The sequence below is a fragment of the Coloeus monedula genome (assembly GCF_965178545.1).
Source record: "Coloeus monedula genome assembly, chromosome: 7".
Taxonomy (NCBI): Eukaryota; Metazoa; Chordata; class Aves; order Passeriformes; family Corvidae; genus Coloeus; species Coloeus monedula.
The window spans coordinates 22,810,599-22,834,284 of record NC_138787.1 but is presented as its reverse complement, the minus strand read 5'-3'; the positions used below and the strand labels follow the sequence as shown (position 1 = coordinate 22,834,284).

At 38.9% G+C, this 23,686-nt stretch overlaps 1 protein-coding gene across 2 annotated transcripts in view; it reads right to left on the bottom strand.

The window, feature by feature from the left end:
- Positions 1–5,668: 5,668 nt before the first annotated feature.
- The window catches only part of FIGN (fidgetin, microtubule severing factor), a gene marked incomplete at both ends in the record, with an annotated part of 85,235 nt that continues 67,217 nt past the window's right edge, over positions 5,669–23,686 (bottom strand). The window contains 2 exons of one of the 2 annotated variants that reach the window (XM_082285583.1): positions 5,669–7,917; positions 8,354–8,456. In XM_082285583.1, coding sequence (XP_082141709.1) covers positions 5,669–7,917; positions 8,354–8,456 — 2,352 coding nt within the window. Of the gene's footprint in view, positions 7,918–8,353; positions 8,457–23,686 lie in introns of those variants that run through there. The other variant, XM_082285584.1, reaches the window with a different exon arrangement.

Genomic DNA, 23,686 nt, shown 5'->3' with positions numbered 1-23,686 from the left:
GCCAGATTGCCAAGGCAAAAGAATGCTTGAAAACTACAACCAATTTTCTCAAGAAGGGTACATCAGAATAAAGCTGCATTTTTTTTTATATAGCATGCCAAAATGGGACCTTGATGAAGACCTACACAGTGCATAATTTCCTTTAAGTTCCTTTAAGCAGTCTTGTGTTATGAGTACAATTGAAAGTCCATCAGTATCCCAAGTACTCGTGCATTATCTACCCTGCCACACTTCGCTAATGCGTCTTATCATTTAGGTTGTTAATACTGTTCAGTGTAAAGACAGTCTTTCTGAGGTAGACTGTTCAAGTTCAAGGACAAGTCTTTTTCTTACGAAATGCATGACATTCAAAAAAAGACAACAAATAAATACTACATGTACAATATGTAGCAATGAGGTAGAAATGGTTTTAAAGAACAAATGTCTGAACGCACATCTGATGAAAAATATTTTTAAAAAGGAAATGAAAAGCCTCTAGCAACCGCATATAAACCACAAGAACAAAAACAAAACAAAAAGAAAAAAAAAAGAAAAATGAACCACACAAAGTTTAGGTTTGGAAATAAACTTTTGCTTCTTTTTCTATTATAAAACAACAAGAAGGAATGAATGTGCTCCCAACCTTGGTGTAGTACAGAACCATTTTATAAATATTTAACATTCTATAGGACTGATTCATATATTCTCACACAACTCTGTGGCAAGGCTGACCCATACTGCCGACATTCTACATATCACTGAGACAGGGAGGTGAAATTTTCCTGCTTTCAGTCTAATTGTCTTTGACAATTGCAGTGCCTAGTGCTACACTGCTTGTGTTGTATTTAAAAACAGGGGAAAGAGTAGAGACTTGTTCATTAAAGATGCAGTATCCCTGGTTCACAAAAATGCATCTGGCAGGTTCAAAATCGAATGTCAACCAAAGGTCCTTGCAGAGTGTGAGCTTCAGTTCATGTATTGGTTAGTCACCAGCACAGCTGGGCTTTTTTTGAATTCTGAAATACTAATATCTCCATGTTTACTAATGTGCTTCATATAAATCTGCAGACAATTAAATGACTTTTCCTTTTTTTTTTCTTTTTTCTTTTTTTTTTTTTTAAGTAAAGAGACAAAGCTATTTTTTGGACATGGTGTGTATGCACATATAAATATTATATACACACATGCACACATACAAGATGGAAAGGAGTTAGTGCTGTGAGGACAAGGTTAGCTTTCAGAGCTGATGATGAAAACCAACAGATATAGGTTATTATACATTGGAGGGATGACTTTTCTAACAAGGGCAGAAATCAGGAGTAATTCCTTGAAGTCAAAAGGGTTATACCACCTTCAAACTGGTGTAAGTGAAAGCGTAGGAGGCCCTACAACTTTTGGTGGCCTTGTTTTGTGACAAAGTGTATCCTTCAGATCTGAGAAATACACTCTCCCTTGTGATGGAGTGCTTGAGAGAAAAATGCAGGGGGATTGTAAGAACAGCCCTTTACCTGAAGTCATTTGTATTTGCAGACAGTGAAAACCCTGGTCATATCCCCAAATTTGCTTTCAACGTATTAACATCTTGATGCAGGAATTAATTTGCAACTCTTTAACTAGACGATCCCCTAAAGAAACATCCTATGAAAACCCACCTAAATATGACCTTGTACCATTTTACAGAGCACAGCCTCCAAACAGCTGGTAAAGACACCCAGATGGTGTATGGCCCATGTATTTTAGTCAGATGGTTGATTTTCCCCTTGGTAGGTTTGTAATGCTCAAGAAAACATTTTGCCCATCTCTCTGCATTTGAGTAGAATACAGACTGACTAACAGATAAATAATCCATGTGAAAGTAAATAGCCTTAAAGTAAACTGCCTTCACATTCCATTGATCAGCTCAGTCAGCAAACTTTTATATATTGTCACTAATGTTCTAAATATTTTGAAGAGAAACATGCCAGAAGTATAGAGTATTTCCATTTCTGTCTCACATAAGGTCATTATGAACTCCTCCTTGAATTGATATTGATCCTTCAGCTTGCAGGAATATTCCTCCAATTTATTTTACTTTTGTTGCTATAGCTGTTACTGAAGGTACAAGGAAGAAAAGGAGCTGATGCAGAATGGAACCCACACATAAAAATATGACATAAAGCATCTGCAGTGATAGGCTGACACAGCAGATGCTCTTTAACAATTTCAGGTTCCTTAAAATTCAGGGTTGTGCCAGTGGCAGGAAGCCCCAGCCAAACACCTGGGCATTTCTGTGGCAGCAGCCCCCAGCTTTGCCCAATTGTAAAAGACAACAAACAGCTTTCCACCATGGAAACGTCTAAGACCAGCAAATATTTCGTCCTGAAAACACCATTAAAACGTATTTTTTCTCTCTTCTCAAAAACAATCCTACCCTTTGGGACCCGCTCAAGTTCAGGATAGTGCTTCAGTGACTAGAAGGCTGCTGAGAGGGGTGAAGGACCAGCAGCATGCCAAAACCTGCTCACTAGGGACAAAACAGGGACTGAATGTGAGAGAAGGAAGGAAAGAATAAGGACAGGACATGGCAGGGGGTTTAGCCGGCTCAGCCCTGAATTCTGTCAAAGGAGTGGTCAGAAACCAACTTGGAGAAGGGCTGAGGTGCCTCCTGTTAGCAGTTCCTGGCCAAGCTCTCACCAAATTCAACAGGCACCCTCCCAAAGCTATACCAAGGACAGCTGCTGGTAAGGAAGGATTTGGGTAACAATCTGGCTCTGTTTTCCTCTCCTTACAGCAGCCATGAGAGGATGAAGTTTTCCACTTCTGCCGCCCAAAACTGAATTGAGACCTGGAGAACGTGAGCATGTGTGTGTGGAACCTGCATTTTCACACCACTTCAGTTTCTGCCTGCTTCTCACTTTGGTTAACATTTGAAAAATCCATTTCCCAGAGTGACTTTTTAGAGAGAATGACTTAAAGCTGGAAGCGAAAGGGACTGTCTATAATTCTGTTTGCTTTTGGTTTTGCTACAGGATAAAAAGAGGGGGGAAAAAACACTCAGTGCGTAGTTTTCATTTTACAAGCTGAAAAAAATCTGTTAGGAATATAGTTGGGAGAAACAGTTTATCAAAACTTGTCTGAGCCTTTTAAATGAGCACAGCTCAATGGCAGATATGAAAGGCAGTGTCTAAGACAGAAATTGGGTCAGCGATCTGCAACAGTGTACTTGCCAGTGTGATCAGTGTGAACCTACAGCTAATGGGGACATCAGCATCTCCCAAATACAAGGATGGTGGAATGACCGGGGTGAAGAAGCAGCCTGTGGAGGAGGTTTGGGGAAGCAGAAAGACTGGGTCATAACAAGGATCATAGACTGTAATTGCTGTTGAAAAGAAAAAGAAAAAACAAGAAAAGCAGGTGATGTACTTAAGTCTTACTTTCTATATCCTTAATGAAAGGCACTGTTTTTAAAATGGTACTTTTATGCTTAAAACATAAAGTTTTAGATAGACAAAATGTTTGCCAGGAATCCATCTTAAATTAGATTTTGGTTTATTTGCTCTGTTTTTAGCATGTTCTATCTAAATATATATATATATATCTTAAAAGAAAAATAAAGAAAAGTAATAATCAAGAGTCATAAATTTCCAGCAATATCACAAAATCCCTCATTAGCTTTCTGAATGCTAAATGTCTCCATTGATTTAACAAAACGGACAAGGTCTGTACAATTTTTGAGAAGACAAACATGACCTAGTAACAGATTGGTATCTCTCTTCTTGGGGCTTTTCAGTGCATTTATTTAATGTTCTGGACGTACATTACTTAAGAGAAACATTAAATGCCAGTGCTTTGCAACAGTTTTGTTACTGTTTCCTTAAAGTAAACAAAAAATACATTCAAAAAAGCAAGGCTGTTTTGTTCATGTGATGGCAGAGGCTTTGGGCAGCTGCAACACACACTGCTCTTGCTCAGAGACATTACCCAACATCAGTCAGCTGTCACCAAAAGAGTTGCACGGAAAGCATTAAAGGATAAAAAGAAGGGGGAGCTGGGGTGGGGGAGAACTGAGCAAAATGCCACACATGCCAGCTAGTCTTTCCAGAAGGAAGACACCAGAATATGTATATTTGGGGGAGGAAAAAGGAGGGGGTAAAGAGCACTAACAGAGAAAAACTTGACTTCAGGGGAAAAAACAGCAGCTCTCTGAAACTTGTTTAGCAGGTTCACATTCCTAATGTAATCTGACTTGTGTTGGTGGTGTTTTTTGCCCTATTTCTTACTTTGCTTTCCAAGAGAAACGTAACAAAACTGAGGTAGAAATAATGGTGGGCACACTCCAGCCTGAAAGATTTCTAATGGATGCTAAATGAAGATTGCATTAAGGACAATGAAGCCATACGTACACAACAAAAACTCAACTTTACAGTTTGGGAAGGGAAGTAAATGTACTTTGAGGGTTCAGATTTGCTTTGTTATTTGTACTGTTTGTTTGGTCACAGTCCACTGCACTGCTATAAACAGCTCTGCAACCCATAGCTCTGCCAGCGACCTACACTGATTCCACTCCCTACAGCTTCACCAAAATAGCCTCAAAACTACGACTAGAGCCATGCAACAAAGGCCAGCCGTCACAGCTTAAGGTAATTTGCCTCTCAGAATCCTACCAAATCTTACGTTTGACTGTTTCAGATGCTAACATAAACCGATTAAGTGGCTCTTTCATTCATCTATGCACCTTCTAAAGACTGTATCACGTTATTATCAAGGAGCAATATGCTGAAAACTCTTACAGTTTACCAACAAGAAAAATCATTCTGCTCTGGTTTGATGTGACAAATTGGAAAAAGAACCATTCCTGAACACTGGGAAATGCTTTTGTTTCTATTTTTAAAAACTGTAAAGCTTCAGTCATATCACGCTTTAGTTTTTTCCTGGATACATTCAAAATAATTTTCCTTGCCATATTCCAATTGTTGAGGTAAACATACATATTTAATATAAAGTAACATTGAAGCCTAGCCTATAACTCTCAGCAGTACATAGTGCTTTCAACACATTCCTTTGAGGTACTGTACAAATCACAATCACTTTCCTGAGTTTTTGCAGACAGAACATTAAAAGAAATGAACTGCAGAAATTAAGGTCCAGATTACCATTACCCTGTTTTACCTGTTCTTAGTTTAACACCACAGAACAGACAGGATTGAGGAATACTGTTGCTCTTAGAATAGCAAAAATCTGGCTCTCTGTCGCAACACAACCGTTCATCTCTTTAGTCCAATAATGTTTGAAGTTAAAGCTCTTTATATTAGCACATGCCACCAATGTAATTGTGAGGCAAACAAAAAATAAAGCACCACTTCAGGCACTTGACAGCAACTAAATCTCAAGAACAGCAGAATGGAATCAACACACAGGGTTCATGTCCTTCTGAAATCAACCCACTTGCACCTTGCTCCTTGGTGAGTATTGTCTAGCTTGAACAGAACTGAGCATCAACATGCGCTTTCTGTCACGTGTGGCTTTTTCAGATCAGCAGCTCTTGTTTGATGCACTTTTCCTTCAAGTATACCCTGGCTCTTTAGAGGCAAGGTAAATTGTAGTCTTCCCAGTACCCTTTGCAATTTTAACACTACTGAAAAGGGTTCTCTACCCCTATGTAGCAGATTCTGTGTGTGCCAACATTCATTACATTTTTTTTTAAGTAGCATCACTGACTGCAACCAAACATTTTGTTCCATTCAACATATGTATCAAGCTCTTTTTGAGATATGCTAGGCTGTATCTTGCAGAAAGCATTTTCAAAGTCTTGATATGTAACTGGCCTCAACTGGCTGGGCATAATGGCTGAAAGGTCTGTGGCTGGCATGGCATGGAGTGGGCCCACCACGGCTTCCTGACATAAGTGAGCCACATCTAGTCCAGAAAAGCCTTCTGTGCGCTGGACAAGCAGTGCAACCTCCTTGTCATTGAGACAGTAATTGTGCTGTGAGAGCAGTTGTACTATTATCTGGTGTCTCGCTGTGCTGTCAGGAAGTGGAATTAAAAGTCGTTTCATGAAGTACCTTCGAAGAGATTCATCAATTTCTTCTGGTTTACTCGTGGCGCAAATTACTACTATTTGGTCCTCAGCAGAAGTCAGTACAGTGTCCAGCTGCATAAGGAACTCGGTTCTCATCCGACTTACTGGACTATGTTCTTCACTCACTTGAGAGGAAAGGAGCATATCAATGTCACTAACAAAAATCACCGAGGGTTGGCGACACCTTGCCACGAGGAAGGAGGCATGGACAATTTTTTCTCCTTCCCCTAACCACTTTGTGACAAGGCCAGAGCCAGTGATTTTGAAAAAGGTGGCCCCCAGCTGACTAGCTATACATCTGCCCATTAATGTTTTGCCTGTTCCCCGAGGTCCAAATAAAAGGATGCTCCGAGGTAGAGCAGTCAGTCCATTGAATGCATCTGACCTCAATACTGGCCATAAAACCTCCTCCTTAATGATGGCCTTTACTAGATCTAGGCCAGCAATGTCGCTCCAGTCCACGGGAGGTCCTTGGTTGATAATCTCATTGGTAACAAGGTCAATGAGGTGTGTGTCAGTATTCTTCAGTTGCTCGTCCACAGAGTGGTTGGATGAGGTAGCTGCACGAAGTCCCGGGCCTTGCATTGGGTGAGGGAGGAGCTGCCTATGCTCGTCACCATGCTCATTCATTACTGGGGAGCTATACTTCCCAAACGAGTCACTCGATCTCGAACCCAGTGAGTTTTTAGCAGTACTATAGGATGGGGGTGTTAAAGCCCTACTGGACTGGCTACTGAATTTCCTTTGCTGTTCAGAGGACATTAGCTGCTTTGTTGGCTTAAATGCTAAGGATGATGTTTCAGCACTTCTGTCAAAACCATTCCCTCTGTTTGCATTTGAAATGCTGTTGTCTGGCATTCGATACATTGGACTCTGTGTAGATCTCTGTTGGCCATAGCTGTAATTTCCATAACTGGAGTCCATTTCTCCTTGCCCTGCCATGTAGAAAGCTTTCCTTTTGAGAGAGCTGGCTGAACTGTTTGTCAGGGCAGATGGCGCAATTGGCGTCAGACCGTGGCCCTGGTAGGAGTAGCTGGGGACAGTGGTTGGGGGCAGAGGGGTTGGAGCAGGGATTCCTGAAGGCAGGTAAGCCGAGGGTGGCGGGGCACCCCCAGGGCTGTACCCAGGGCCAACAGCGGTTTGAGGAGGATAACTGGCGGAAGGGTAGCTGTAACTGGAGAGGTTGGAGGTCCCGTTGTAGCCAGGGACGAGGGCTGGTGGTGGCGGCGGTGGAGGGGGCTGTAAAAGTCCCGAGCTATGCAGGGGGGATGGATGAGGGGATGGAAGTGCAGGTGCTGGCTGGCCACTGTAACTGGTATGCAAGTATGAGCCATTGTATCCTGTGGCATATTCCTGAGATGGGAGCCCTGAATGAAGACTGGGAACGGTGTGACTTCCACAGGTGCTGCTGGAGTAACTGGGTTCAGCCAGGTTACTGGCCACCCCAGGAGAGCTCCCGATGCTGGCTGAGACATCTGCGGGAGGGAGGGCTGCACTTACCCCAGCTTTGCTGGCAGTGATGACATCTGGGACACAGTTCATGGGATACACACTCTCCGAGTTCAGGGATGGCTGCCAAGGCTCACTTTCATTCTTCCGACCATTCACCAGCCCCGAGGGAGTGTCAGAGTAATTGCTAAGAATGGGTCGTTCAGCCGGGCCTTCCAAAATACCAGAATATTTTTCTGCATACTTTTTCAGAAGGTTGGAGGCGGTGAGAGCCGAGATGTCGTCGTTGGCCCAGGCGTACTGGTAGGTGCGCTGCAGGTGCCCCCGGTAGGCTTCCACCTTGTGGGCTGGGGACCGGGTGGTGGAAGTGATATCGAAGTGCTGTTCTGGCCACTGGGCATGCTCTGGCGTCCACTGCATCTTCAAGCCTAGGGCAGTAGGAAATAACACAGTTAACAGTGACCTCAGCTTTTTCCATGTGTTTTCAAATGAGTTCTCAAACATGCAGCCTGTGAACTTCTTCAGCTCTCTGAAACACCGTACTTAACACCACCAGTTGTTAGGGAAAGAAAATGTAATGTCTTTAAGAAGCGGTATGGTTGGTTTGTTACAGGCACATACCCACATAGCCAAATTTTTTGCCAATTCAGGAGGGGGTCAATTTTTTGTTTAAAAAATATAGGTAATGCTACAGCTCTCGAAGTAATTAAATAAAACTCAGTACATTTTAAATACTCTGAGTGGAGATTTACTGTTAACATACAAGGCATCCAACTGCTCTGTCCTCTTTCATCACAGTTTCAGTTTCATATTTTAACCAATATAAAAATATGAGACACAGCTGACAGATCACATCTAGGATACCTCTCTTATTTGGTACTGAACACCTAGTTAGCAGAGTATAATGCACCCTGCGCAGAACAATATGACACAGACATAGCAGGTCATTCCATAATCCAACTCTCATCTAAAGTGGTCCACGACAGTTTCAAATCTGCTTCGTGGAGTGCAGCAAAGCAATCTCCCAGGCAGCGCTCTGTCGCTTTCATCACACAAAGCCTACAACTCGGTATGAATTACAACTGGCTCCTTTCTGCCTCTCAGTTCTGTTGTTGAGGGTCTGGAAAAAAAAAACAAGCATGACTTGTCTGTCGGTCTCCTTGCGTGCTTTCTCTTCCCCCCTCTGCTTCACAGCCTCCAGGGTACAAAGAAAGAGGGTTAAAGAAAAAAAATAAAGCTAAAAAAAAGATGAAGAAAAGGAAAAAGAAATGAAGCCAAGTCCCTAAAAGTTCTGTGGCTTCCACAGCTAGCTATAAAAAAACCCCAGAATAAGCAATACAAAACCAAAACCAAACCTATCATAAAAAAAAAAAAAAAAAGAAAAAAAGTGCATATGTCATACTAAAGCAATTAATCTTTTAATAATGTGATGTGAATTATCCTTCCTCTTTGCAATCCACTGCAATAGGTAAGAGCAATTTACAAGCGTTAAGAAATCCCCTCCAACTTGTACCTATGCACGGTAGACACATTGCTGGGTTTTGTACAGCTGTATCAAATAGACCTCCTTAATCTCTCTCGTATTACCAAAAGTGATTTTTGCAAACAGTCTTGTGCCCTCTGGCACAGATTCCTTGATAAGGAGGAGGCCTAGTCGAAATGAAGCATCTGTGGCACTAGCTCCCCTCTGAATTACTGCAGTCTATTTTGACAGCTTCTACCCCCTCCTGTTTCTCTCCCCAACCCCTTTAGCTCTTCATTGCCTGACTCTGGCATCTGACATGGCCAGCTTAGCCTCGCTGAGCTAAACCTAACACAGCACACAGTTTGGTAACAGAATGGCATGTTTATTCCCTTCTGACTCCCTCTTCCTTGTTTGCAAAACCACTGCACCAGACACTGGAAGTTAATTAGCAGGATGATGCTGTGCTAATTGTGTTAATTTACAAGGTTTTAGTCAAAGAGAATCATGCCAGGGCTGGCACTGCTGTCATGCTTCCGACTTAATGATTAAGAAATACTGAAAACAAGGTGGGAAGGATTGCAGTAATTACACAATAAATGAATAAAGCAACAGATTCATTTGCAATTATATTTTATTGTGGTTGCACTCATTTGCATTTGGATTCTTCTATTTTTTTCTTTTTTTGGATTCACGTATTTGCAAATCACCAAATCATTTCAATTTAGGCTGAAAATGGCAAAGTACCTCTAATTGAGCCTTATATTTTATTAGTACAACTATTGCAGATCTCACTCCTCCTGAACATGCCATTGATTACTTGTGGATTTTTTTCTTCCTGAGCATTCTCTTTCTCTCTCATTTTTCAAACAATTTGACAACTTGATAAAAATATCTGTTAATAATTATACAGTTATCCTAGAAAAGTTAATTCAGAGAAGTGCTTTTGACAAACGCAGCTTTGAGACTGAGGTTTTGTCAGATTTGTTTCTATCATCTACCACTAATACAATATTTTTTTCTAATTGTTTCAACCATTGTCTTTTAGAGGGAGTAAGTATATCATGAAATTGGGAAAAATTATTGGAATCATGTATTTAAATAATTGCATTTAAAAAAATGCAATTTTAATGAGATACTATCAGAAGGTTCCAGAAATCACACTTTATTAAATTCTGCTGGAAATCTGAAGAGCAAATCGCTAAGACCCAGTTGCAAGTAATCAACATCTGAAGTTATTCTAATGTCATGAGAAATACCACAAGCTTTTTTAAAAGCCAAAAATATTAATGTTCCTGTAACATAGAACTGCATGACAGCATACAGGTTAACTGCCTCATTACAAAAAAAAAGTCAAACAAAACAAACAAACAAACCCTATCTGTGTTCTGCAATGTTTTGCTTATAAGGTTACCAAAACACTGAAAGCTTCTGTTACAGAGATGCAGAAAAACTTGAGGAGGTTGATGTTTCACTAGATACTGATGAACAGATGCCATGGGAAAGACTCTGCAAAGAATGCACTAAAGCAGCAGTGAAACTTTGGAAAAAGAAGGCAAAATAGACATGGATGGAACAGAGAACCTGATAGGACTGTACTTGTACTGTAGTTAATGAATATGCTTTTGACACATTGTTTTTGACTGCTTCTAAAAGAAAGCCTATTCAATTTAAAGAGATAATAGAATGCACTGGGTCAGAGCTGAATAACATATATCACACATTACCTACTTTGTAAGCTTTTCAAAATACCTTTCACAAATACTTAAAAAATTTCATCTGTTGGTGTTTTTTATTTAGACTGGAACACGTGTTTTTAAAATAAAATAATTAAATTTATAGGCATAGTGGGGAGATGTATTTAGATTGTGTAAAAATTAAATTCTTTGAATTTTGTCTAGATTAATTTCTTTTCCTTATTATGAGGCTGCAAAGAATGTCAGAAAATCTAAATTGTTCATTATAAGAGGAGGGAAAAATCACATCATCAGCATTCTTTATTTAGAATAATTGCTGGATAGACCAGTAGTTTCACACTGTCTTGCTATCTTTGGATATGCTCACTGAACAATAATTGAAAGTTTATTTATTGATGCATATTAAATACCAGTGCATTTAACAAAGGCTGTAAAGGCAGGATTAGGCTTTGATTAGATAAGCTTAAGAGAACAGGACTGTTCTCATCCCATGAAACATGAGCATTTATTCCAGCACATCGCAATCATTAGTGTTATTTGGAAGCATAGGTTAATAGTTAACCATAAGCACATTTTTTGCATTAGTAAGCAGTGAAGAAATCTGAATTTACATGAAGTCTACTGGAATGGTGTGGACTGGGGGGCACAAAGAGCCATTTCCTCAATTTGATATTAATTGAAAAAGCAGAAAACTTTCGCTAGGTTTGACACTATTTGATAATAGTTCACAAATTGTTTGACGAAAGTCAAATGTCTGATTTGGGAGAAAAAAAGAAGAAGAAGCAGCTGTTGTACTTTTTAATTATGCAAACATTCCCCTTCCCTCTGCCCACCCTTAGCCCCAAATTGCTTAATGTTTGTAGCCACTCCCTCTCCATATTTCAACTTGTATCTTATTAATTCCTTTTTGTTTTAGCTGATACATCTTTCTGCATTTCTTTTGTTAGGACTTCGAATGCTGATGTAAACATCTAAAATCAGGTAAATAAGGGCATATTTAGAGGTTGCATTTTTTTATTTTAGTGTAATTTAAACTCTGACATAAACCCCAGTCCTGCAGATAGTGTATTTGGTTAATAACTTTCTGAAAATCCAGAAGCAATGCAAGGCTGAATGTATTTAAAAAAAAAAAGATCTTTGCTAACTTAGGAATCCGCTGAACTATCGACATTTTTGAACTGTGTAAAGTGTGCTGGTATGGGCTGTAAAAGGCAAAAGGAAAGGATTCTGTTCCTTAAGTACACATATGTACTTATCAGAGAATTGCTTTTAAGATAAATTTAATACATTATATAGAGAGGTAGTGTAGGCTTTTTTAGTAGTATCTATTTTTCCTTGTCCTGACAGCCTTGCTATACATCCCTGCTCCATAATTATTACAGTTGGATCTATCTGGATTACATTTAAAGTAATTATAGTCAACAATTTCATTATGGAATTACTTCAAACTAAGTGTTTGACCATATTTCCCCTTCTAATATTGTGCACTTAGCCTGAAAACGGAAAATCTAATACATGATACTTCATCAGTTGCACATATAATAATAATTCCATATGGCTGAAAGCCACTAATGTATTCAGATATATGAATGAAAATTAAAAACAAACAAACAAACAAAAAACAAACAAAAAGGGAAAAAATGCCAGAGTTACAAAAAAATAACATTGCAATCTGAATGCAAAAATGAACAAACAACATCCTACACATCCTCACTGTCCAGCAGGGCCTGATCCTGCTGGGAGCTTGGATGAGTTTGTACATACAAAGAGCCCCCCAGTGCTGGTGCCCTCAGTATCAGGTCGAAACTTCTCATCCCCTTACAGGATTATATCTGTCAAAAAAGATAAATAACTAGCCTTTGCTTTCAATTTAAATACAAGGGTTTCTGTTTCCAGGCATGGAAACATGGTCCAGAAATAGGACCACACTGGGTAAAACCACCACAAAGAATTTACAGTGTCCCAACTCACCAAGTTGCCTAGCAAAAATGTGCTTCAGAGAAAGGACACTGGGACTTTAGTAAACCTCTCATCTATTCACACCGCTAATAAAATAATCAAACTAAAATTAAATCATATGCAGCTGTGGATTTCTGAAGATACTAGAAGAGATTGCACTGCACTTCCATAGATGCTGGTGAAAAAAACCTCAATGTCCCAGAGCTGCTGCACAGGCACTAGAAACAGGGCAGTACACCAACCTTCCCAACCAGCTACCAAAGCTTCAGTTTGGATCAGGGGCCTTCAACTGTTCCTTCAACATACCTGAGGCAAAAGAAAATAATTCTTCTCTTCTCGTGGTCTCTCTTTTCCTGCCCCATTCACCCCTGCAGTGCATAGGTCCTACCTAGCACACATCTGCAGCTTCCTTTGCAAGCATCAGGAGCTCAAGCAGGTTCTTAACTTTAGGCCTGTCATTAAATATGATCTGAGCAACTGCCTAATGCGGTGTTGAAAAGGGCTGCACTGCACCAGGGGTGAACAAGTAAACGGATACTTCTGCTAAGTGTCCACAGCACACTGCTGCAAGGCAGGAAACAACTCCAAAGCCACAGCTCTGAGTACCATCAACCATTTTCTCTCTAGACTTGAAAGTGGATGTGAACTTCATCACTTTGGATTGCTTACACATTTAGCCTAGGACCCCAAACACTGTCCCGGCCCGCTGAACTACTACCCTCAGCCCTGTCCCCAGTTATTCAAGACACTGAGTATTCACACAATGACCATAATGATTTTAGCCAAGGGTTTGTTTCTTGTGGACATACGGAGACTGGCTCTGCCAAAAGAGCTATCAACTTGAATAGGTGCCTTATTGGGAACATGCCAGTATACCTCAAACCATTTACTTCAGTGAGGGCTGAAGGTGTTATTACCTTGAGGATGAGGCCCTAAAGCCACATTCTAAAGTCCTTCTTAAGTGCTGGCCAGAGCTGAATAAATGAGTCATGCTGTAACCGCTGTGCAAGATGTAGGACACACAACTCCCTGGATTTGTACTAAATCTGATAATATTTTATAAGACTGTATACTGTCATATGTCCCGTAATAAAAAAAAATTAATTCAAGATAAAACAATTCTTTTACACTCAATTTTTTATTAATAAGCATAATTTCAGCTGTTTGAAGATAGTGCAACTGATCTCTCTTAATTGGAAACAGGAGGGATTTTGAAGAGTGGATTGAGCTAATTATGTTTTGCAGGGAAAGAAAAAAAGGAAAGAAAATGATTCCCACATTTATTTTCTAATTACTCAGTGAAGACCTCTGCTCTAGTCCATGAGGAACTCCTTTGACGTCAAAGGACTCGGTGGGAGGATGAGCCTCCAACTGAGATGCCCAGCTGTACAGTCCCAACTTCGTAAGCTTTTTTCAGTAAGTGGCAGCCACAAACTCACAAAAACAGGCCTGGAAAGTGCTCTCAGCATTTTCTTGGTAGGGGTCTGTTCTTCCTCTTACTATATATGCATGCCCCACGCATCAGTGGGAGCAGGGTATTTACAATATGATTTCCATCTAGCAAGGATAGTGAAAGCATTTCAATCTTTAAAACAAAACACTTAAATCATGAGTAATATTGAGGATCACGTATATGTCAACAGCACTTAAAGATAAAAGTGGTAAGAAAAATGCAACATATTTTATGCGAGCCTGGACCAGTTAAAAACAAAATTCCAGACATGAAATCTCAATCTGAACTCTCAAACACCCCAACTATCTAACTTAAATACTGTCAAATGATTATTCTTTTAAAATCACACATTCACACCTTACAACAGCAAATTGCAATACATCTACAGCACATAAGTTCTCTTCCCACAAGCCCCCTCCCTGCCATTTACATAAAGCAGCCTTTGATAGTCACAAAGACATTTCTGGCTAAACAGCCTTTAGAAGATCCATTAGCTTCAAAGGCCTTAAGAAATAGAAATAAGGAGAAATAATAGTCAAGCAAGCAAAGGGAAACTATGCCCAGAGATGACACCGGCGTATTTTGCCAGCAGAAGCAGGCTGGATCCAGAGGCCAGCCTCGCAGCAGCCTGCAGACGCGGCTGGTAGGGACTGGAGCTATTTGTGAGGCACTCCGGGACGTGCCAGCATGCTGCCCACCTCGGAGGTGTTGGTTTCTGTGCAGCAGCAGTCCCTGACACAAAAACATTCTCAGTTCAGGGAGCCGTCCTTGCCGTGTAATCACATCGATGCACAATCAGCATGTGCCATAAGTAAAACCATTTATGTACACGTGTGTTGGAACCCATCTATGTAGAGAATTGGTCTTATTTGTGATTAAATGCAGTTTATCTTTGAAATATTTTATGATATCAGTCTGCCTTCACTATACTAATTTGCTCATAACACTTTTCTAAACCAACTAGAAAACACACTAATGAAAACAATAACTGAATTTTCTTTTACTCTATTATGATGCTTCCTCTTGCTAGGATTTAAATTTTTAAGCTGTTTTTGTCAAGTAGCTCTGAACAGTATCGTGTCTTTAAAGGACCCAGCATGCTTTTTCAATGCCAAATGAATAAGATCATAATAATTTCTGAGAGAATACTCAGAAGAACAATAGCTGTAAACAAATGTAAGCATAATTTACATGAAAAAAATTACTTTTTGCAGTCCACTGAACACACACTTATAGCTATAATGTATTTTTAAAAGATTTAATATACCACATAATCTGCAATTAATGCCCATATAAACATGAAAATCAATATAACTACTCTAGGAAATCAATATAACTAGTGATTCTGAGAATTAGAATATTCACATGATAAAATATAATAATGAATGGATATGGACTTTGGCCACTTGGCACAAGGATTTATGCATATTTGAAAATACAAAATGTTTTGGACCTGGAGTGTGATTGTGCTCCCACCAAAGTGCTTATTTCAAGGCTCAAATAAACCCAGCTGAAGCTTTTAGAAGTGCAGCAAAATGCATACTCTCTTTTTAGTCAACAAAATAGCAGAAGTAGCCTTTTATTTGGTTTCCCTTCAAGAACTGGAGTTTGAGGCACATTTACTTTGAAAGAGCATAACACAAATCCTTAAAAGCAGAGCAGACAAAATACCTTCATGCTTTATCGTGTTTCTCACGTAATCAACTGAAGCAGGTGAAACACAAAACCCTGAAGTTGTTTTTTAGCAAGTAAGTGAGAGGCAAAAGGAATAAATTTTCAGCACTAGGGAGCCTGTCATGGAACATTTGGATCTTGACCTAAACACATCTAGGAAAAAGAAACTTAATATCTGAAAATTATAATTGCCAAATATTGGATTCTATTATTTTTCCGTTTCTGTTCCTAATCATGTTTTAGTAAATTGTTTCCTATTGCATTCACACTTAGAATTATTGCTTTGGTTCCTTGCCATTAATAAAGCTTTTTAAAACCTTTTTTTCATGTATTGTAAATCCATTAAGACAATTTCCTTCCTAAGCTCACTTCTTTTTGCCAAATGAAGATCATCAGGACATACCACACGTGTCCAAAGGGACAGCAGAGCTAATGAATATGTATGTTTTATGTCACAACAGAGCACTCCCCTTGTTCTGCAGTATCGACCTTCTCTTATGTGAGTAAATAACAGGTGAGCACTTGTGCATGAGGATAAATGGGGTTAAAACTGCCATGCAGGGACATACTTTATTTGAACAAAGTGGGTGCACAATAAAGAGATTTAACTGATGCTGAATTGTTCCAAAATGTTAGGAAATCACCTTGCTTTATAACACAAGACCAAGTTACACAGCAAGAGTTATTTAAAATATATTTCCTTTTAATTAACAGCAGCAGCACTCTGTATAAATTCCACTATAATATAATTTTAATATATTTTTCACTCATAATACCTAAAAAAAGTAGGTATGAATTTCATAGCTTTATGTATAGAAACAAAAGATTAATTCCAGAGATTCATCTAGCCAGCTCTATTTGATTTTAAAAATATGAAGGCAAAGCTCAATTTCAATAAGTTTCAAATAACTGTAGTCAGGTTTGACCCATTACATTCAACTAACAAAAGTGAAAAAGCAAATTTATATGGGCCAGTAACACAGTGCTCCAGCTTGTAACCAGGAATACTGCTTTCCTTTTAAAGCACTTATTTCAAAACTTACCCTAATAGGATAGGTATGAGCAGTTGTTTTACTCAGATTAGAGTACCTCTGCTAATTAGCTAAATGAGAACAAATACTGATTAAACGTATATATAGAAGTAATCTGATACTCAAGAAAAAAATATCCTTAACGTGTCCACAGTATACAAAGCTTTCACAAAAATTGTTTATGTTATTTATGCTTTTTGGCAATCTGCACATTAATTTTTAATGAAATAGTAAAGAGATGTTGCGTCTCACACTTCAGTAAAAATATTCTATAACCAGGACTGGTTGACATAGTGCATTAATTCAGTGTCCTTCACTCCTGGGACCTGTGTATAATTTAGTCCAGTCTGAAGAAAATAACTTTGATCTGAAGGCTGTGGAAAATGCTACATATGAAATGAGTTTTGGTGGGTTTAGTGTTGTTTCTTATATACAAGACGACATATGAAGATAAACTGCTTTAGAATGCTCCTGACATGGCCCAGGATTAAGAGCAGGGAGCTCTTAGCAGAGCTCATCCACTCTCTCCCTTTTTCCCATCATACCAGACACATACCACACACATTTCTCTCTACTATACGCATCAGAGCAGCTACTGCTGGCACACACAGCCTTTCCAAAGAGAATATTCTGTGCAAAAGGATTGTATTATCAACCTGTACACTGATTTGGTGTCTCCATTTAAAAAAACCCAGACAGACAACAATGTATTACAACATGGGAGATCACATTGTTGTAAGAAGGCATGATGTTACCACATGGAACCCGAGATTTCCTCCCCAAGGTAGGGAACACCTAAGTGCAGTCCTCAGAACTGTACTAATCACGCTCTTAGGGAAAACAGAGCTCCGGCACAGCTCCTTCCCCGGCTCGGCTGCGCGAGCAGCTGACCCTTCCTTTCCTTCCTGCTCCCCCCAAAGCAGAGAAACAAGATTAAAAGCAGAAGCACAACCAAAGAACTGACATCCTAAAAAACTAAGCTGAGATAAATCTTTCCCCCACTTAAACCTTTCAATTACTGTATTTCACAAATTCCAAAGATTCTTTCTCGCTCACTCAATAAAATGTATCTGAATTAACTACTGAAAAATTGAATATAACCAGTTTTTTGCATGCTCTTGGTTTTGGACTTGCTGTATTATTTCCTGAGCATTTGAAAGGAACTATATAGATCGTTTGGTTAACTTGACAAATTATCTGGGGGACAGGGAGTGGAGGAACAGGGAATTTCTATAGACAAATATAGAAATCTCTCTCTCTCCTTCTCTCTTTCTCTCTCCATTTATATATTTTAGACACACAGGCACCAGAGAGAGTGTCTCAACTGAGAAATTGAACTCTGTGTATGCTGATATTTTTTCCATATTCCTGGAGAGAGTGGTAAGGAAAAGAAACTAACTCATCATATTGGATATTGGTTCTCCTTTCTCAAAAAATAAAGCAAAGTTCATCCTGCAACAGGAAAAGTTGAGCCATGTCCTAAGACACACAGTATGTCATAGAGAGGGCGCACAGGCAGAAAAAGAGGGCAGAAAAAGAAATACATGCTGGTTTTAAAAACAGAAAGAAATTATAGAGCCCAGCTGATAAAATGTCCCAGTCTTTTGCAGCTATCACACAAATTTAGCCATTGCTGTAAACAGCCTTCAAGATACAACATAAATCTAAATCATGCAATGATCATATCAATAACTAGCTGAGTACAGTTGATAGCTTAAACAACAATGATCTGTGTTATTTTTCTGTAATTTTGTCCATAGTCTTATTGCATATGTAGCCACCTAATGATGAAATACTTTTAAAATTTGCTTCAGGGTACAGAAGTCAAGCTCCACTGATTAGCATCTCAAAGCACACTACAGGCACACATTTGTATAGCAGAATAATAGCACTTGTGTTTGTATGCTGCTGGAAAAAAACCCAACTACCCCCCACCCCCCCACTATTTTACTTGATGTTTGATGATGCACACTGATGAAAGTCCTTTCTCTCACAGAATATATATAATATATAACAGCTAACTGTAAGAATTTCAAAGACAAGGTAGAAAGGTAACATCACAAAAAGGAGCCAAAAAGGGATTTTGGGGCCAATACAAGATACTTAGACCCCAGGTTCATGGGCCTGATTCTTCCATCACTTCTCTGGTTTGAAGTCAGAAGAACTACTGAAGTTTACAATTTATTGTAAAGGAGATAAATGTGCCACATTAAAATGTGTTAATTACACACATTATATTTTATTCACCGATATTTGGGGTTTGGGGCATGTGTTTAATAAAAATTCATCAAAGAAAATATTTCATTAAAATCTTGATAGAGAGTTCTGATATTCACTGCACTACCTCAGCTTCTGATTAATTTCCTATGTCTAATTAGGTGGCATTCAAACTTTATTGAATGTGAACCTTCCTAAAATTCGCTGTAAACTGACTGGACAGTGTCTCATTTCAGCCACATTCTGAGACTCCAGTCCAACAAATTGCTTTCAGCAGCCCTGCATCCTTCCCTGTGCATCCCCCTTCTGCCATTTCTCCAGGCATAATTTATTACAAGGTTTTAGTTAGAAAAGTCTCCATCTAATTTTGTATTAAATAATATTAGAAGAGTGCATCCACTTGGATTTAGTATTAAAAGTGCTATACACTATCAACAGGAACATTAGAATCTCACTAAGTATTCAGCAACTATAAGCTTAAATTATTTTTTTCTATTAACACCTCTTTTTTCATCCAGAATGTGGAAGTAACATACAGGAATGACTTAAAGAGTGCTTAGCATTAATGTAATTAAACACACTTAGCATCAAGAATTAAGTTCATAAACAAATAGATATTCACTGAAGTATTTGATATCAGGAGTAAACATTTATTAAAAGTTGCTTTTACTCCAGAAAAATAATTTTTAAAGTTAAAAGAAAGATCAGATTGAATTATGAGGTATTGTAAATGCTGTGAGAGTTCTGTGATTGCATGTAAAAGATTTACAGATCTGTAAAAGATTTACAGATAACAACTGAAAGGTGCATTACACTAATCAGAGGAATGCATAACCTCTGCAAAGCAGGTAGGAGTGAATCATTTTAATTTTCTCTTTTCTTACAGTTTTATATTATTACACAAGGGAAGTAGAGGAAACCTAAATATGACCCTATTTAGATATACTAACTGAAAAGCCTTTGTAGAATTTTTAAGCAAACAGGATTGTGCTTCCAACGCTGCCCATCTAGTTTTCCAATGTGTTAAATTGGATGGCTACTTGGACAGCTCTCTATTCATTACTGAACTGTGGAAAGGAAACACAGAGGTGGCATTTTCCTTTTAAACCATCTAATGCCTTGTAGCCAGATTCCAAAGCATCAAGGAGAGATTTCTTTCTCCTTTTTTTCTCTTTTTTTCTTTTTTTTTTTTTTTTTGCTAGACAAGCTGTCGTAATTGAAATGAAGTCTAATCAGACTCATTACTGTTTTCAGCAATTTGCACCACCAAAGATGCTTATTAGGTAACAGTGTTTAATAAACCGCTCTTTAGAAAACTACCAGTAATGAGCTCTTAACAGCCAATCTTTAGCGTGAATGTAATGTGAAAAGTGTTCCTAGCACTGAATAGATTTTCACATTTAATAGTGTCATAATTAAGCTCAAGGAATTGGTAGCTGTGATGATAGATATTTACTGCAATATAGACTTCCTTCCCCCTAAAAATATATTTGAAAATACTCGGGGTTCAATATTTCCAGAGAAAATTTTAGAACTGCTTAAAAGACTGTGTGAGGCTGGATTAGGTTTATAAATGATACTTAATCAGAGAGTATTTAGGGAATGTACAGAGTTCTGCGAGTCCAGTATCAACTACAAAGCATGCATAAAGTTAATTCCACCTAGCTTTGTTTGACTGCTCTTCCATCTCTTAAGAATTCCAGTCCTTATTATACAAATAATAAATGTTGTTGTCACCAGCTGAATAATAATGAACAAAAATGGCCAATAACAAGAGATACTTGAAGAAACACTTGTCAGTTCTCCTTCCACAGTAACAGCTGAAAATGCTTGAGAAAAAACAGGAAATTGCTTGGGTTCAAAATAAACTTATGGATGTCTAATAAAGGTATAGATTTACACACACATACATATATAGCTAATGCTGTTTCTCCTACATGTTTCACATACTATTGACTCCTAATGCCTACTTAGTACCAAAAAACCCAAATTCTTAATGCAAAGAACACCACAGCTCTGAAAATGTAATATTGTGACATATATTATTCATAAAAGACAGCCAGCCACAAAAGCTAAGTTTTCATCGATAGAAGGTTCAATTTAACTAGATGTACACCTTGCCGCACTAGTCGCATCAATACTACGACCTAACAAATGCTGAAAGTGGCAAAAAAGAAAATAAATTGCATGTATAAACTCTAGCTAATTAAATATCCAGAGTGAATCTTGAGGAATACCTTCTGTTCTCTCATACAATTGATTTCAGCTTGACATAATATTTAAAGTTATCAATAAGAAATGACCGAGACAACCTTTTTCTCTCCCACTAGGAGAAATACATAGGGATGCAAATGTTATTTTGCTTACTAGAGGTTCTGCTGGACAAGGTTTGTGTTGGTGGCCAAGACTCTGGAAAGAAGTTCATAAACATGAGTAATCAATAATGAAACCACCAACAAAATGATGAAGACCAGTGCTCTTGGAGCAAGATTTTTATATCAGAATTCCACGTCAAGATGTCAAGAAGAGTTCCTTACTGAATGAGTGCTCTCACTGCATCTTTTGTATACCCTAGCCCCAAACTTCAGCAGCCCTAAATGCAGCCTCTAAGCCTCTCTATCTGCCTTCTGAATCAATAGGACAATAAGAACTGAGACTACCAAATTAATGCCAGTTTAATTTGATTTTGTGGTATGTGCTTCTTTGCACTACAAAGTGGAAAAAGGAAAAAAATCCCAACACAACCCCACACCCAGAACTCATTCCCAGATGGGTCTTTGTAGCTTTAAGATCAAAATATCTTCCAGTTTCTTAAGCTGGAACTGAATTTTACTTAGATCCAACATTTTTAGTGCGGCTGCTGCTTATCCTATCATGCAATTCCAAACTCTGCACCTTTAAGTCACATACTTAGCTTCTGCTCTGCAAAATAACATAACATAAACTACGATAAAATAAAATAAGAGACTCCACAACTGCTTTGGACTGCCTCCTCTTGTACTTGTGAATAATGCATTAAACTTCACATCATTTGTGAGTGACAACCCGATGGTCCAAGATGCATAATATGCATTTTGTACTGTTGATTTTACTAAGCGCAGATGCTCTGAAGCATCAATTGTTCGTCAGTAAGTCCTTCAAAATCATATATTATGATTTTTTTTATAGTTTAAAACTGGGGTTGAGAGAAATGAAGCATCCACGGGAGGTATTTTAGGCATCATTATAGAGCTTGGTTACCATCCTTTCTTACTCCTAACACAAAATTAAAGCAGGGGGGAACGTTCAGTGTGTTCTGTAGCCTAGCACTACCACAAAAACAACAAGTTAGAGAATCACTTTTCTGCCTCTGATCCTCTGTATTTTATCAAGTCTACAAAACACCAGTCTGCTCACCTAAGATGCTGACCCCAAACAATGCCTGACTTTCAACAGAAATTGAGACTTTTCCTTCTGATAACTCTAGGCCTGCTTAGCCTGATCACAAAAGTCTGATCTGATTTTTAGAGGAGTTTCCATTGAAGAACTAGGACCTATCAAATTTTAAACTACTCCAGGCTGCTACCCTGAGATGGCGTGTCATATATCCGTGAGTATGGACTAGCATAAGAAACTGTAAAAGCGTAGGAAGTCAAAGAAGGTGGTGAAGCTACAGGGGCAGGTTAAACTCCAGGCAGAACTTGCCCCAAAACACTGAATTGGTTAGAAAGAGCAGCAGCATCCTATAAAAACGACCATGAGAAGAACCTTAACACCCATATTCAAGTTAAGGTGCTGCCATCAACCAGAGCCTCCATGGTGTAGAGGTTGAGGACTCTCCACAGGGCCAAGCAGGAGATGACAGCTCAAGTGGGAATGTTTGCTGTCATCAAAACAGTTGAGCCCTGGAGTGGCTTTTCTCAGGACAACTCCACCAAAAGACAGCATAAATAGCAGAAACTGGACTCCACGTCGAATTTATTGCACCTTCTACAGTAGCATAGACACTTTCTTCTCCACCAATTAAATTACAATATTGTAGCTCACCTTCTCCCAACTAGGACTCAGCATCAACCACAATTTACCCTTCAGCAAAAGGCACCATAAACAATAGTAGGGTACCTTTGAGTACAGAACACCTCAGATTTCTGTGTTCTCTTTTCTCTCTCTCTTTATGGCAATTTTCCAGTATGTAAAGGGGGACTACAAGAGAGCTGGAGAGGCACTTTTTACTAGGGCATGTAGTGACAGGACAAGGGGGAACAGCTTTAAAACTGAAAGAGGGCAGGTTTAGGTATTAGGAAGACATTCTTTACTGCGATGGTTGGTGAGGCACTAGAACAGGTTACTCAAAGAATCTGTGGATGCCCCAGCCCTGGAAGTTTTCAAGGCCAGGTTGGATGCACTTTGGGCAATGTGGTCTAGTGGAAGGGCATGGCATGTCCATCACAGAGAAGTTGGAACTAGGTGATTTTTAAGGTCCCTTGCAACCCAAACCATTCTATAATTCTACGGGGGGTTTTTTTGTGGAGTAGAAAGCAGCTTGAATGAAATACCATATGAAATAGTTTCACTTTGTGTCCTGCATGGGCTTTTTTTGCTGGCTTTTTCAAAGGAACACTCCCCCCCCCAAAAAAAAAACCCAAAAATAAACTCAATTTTTCCAATATAAGTAATCACTTGTCCAAACAACTGCACATAAACCAACTCTGCAGACTGCCAAGG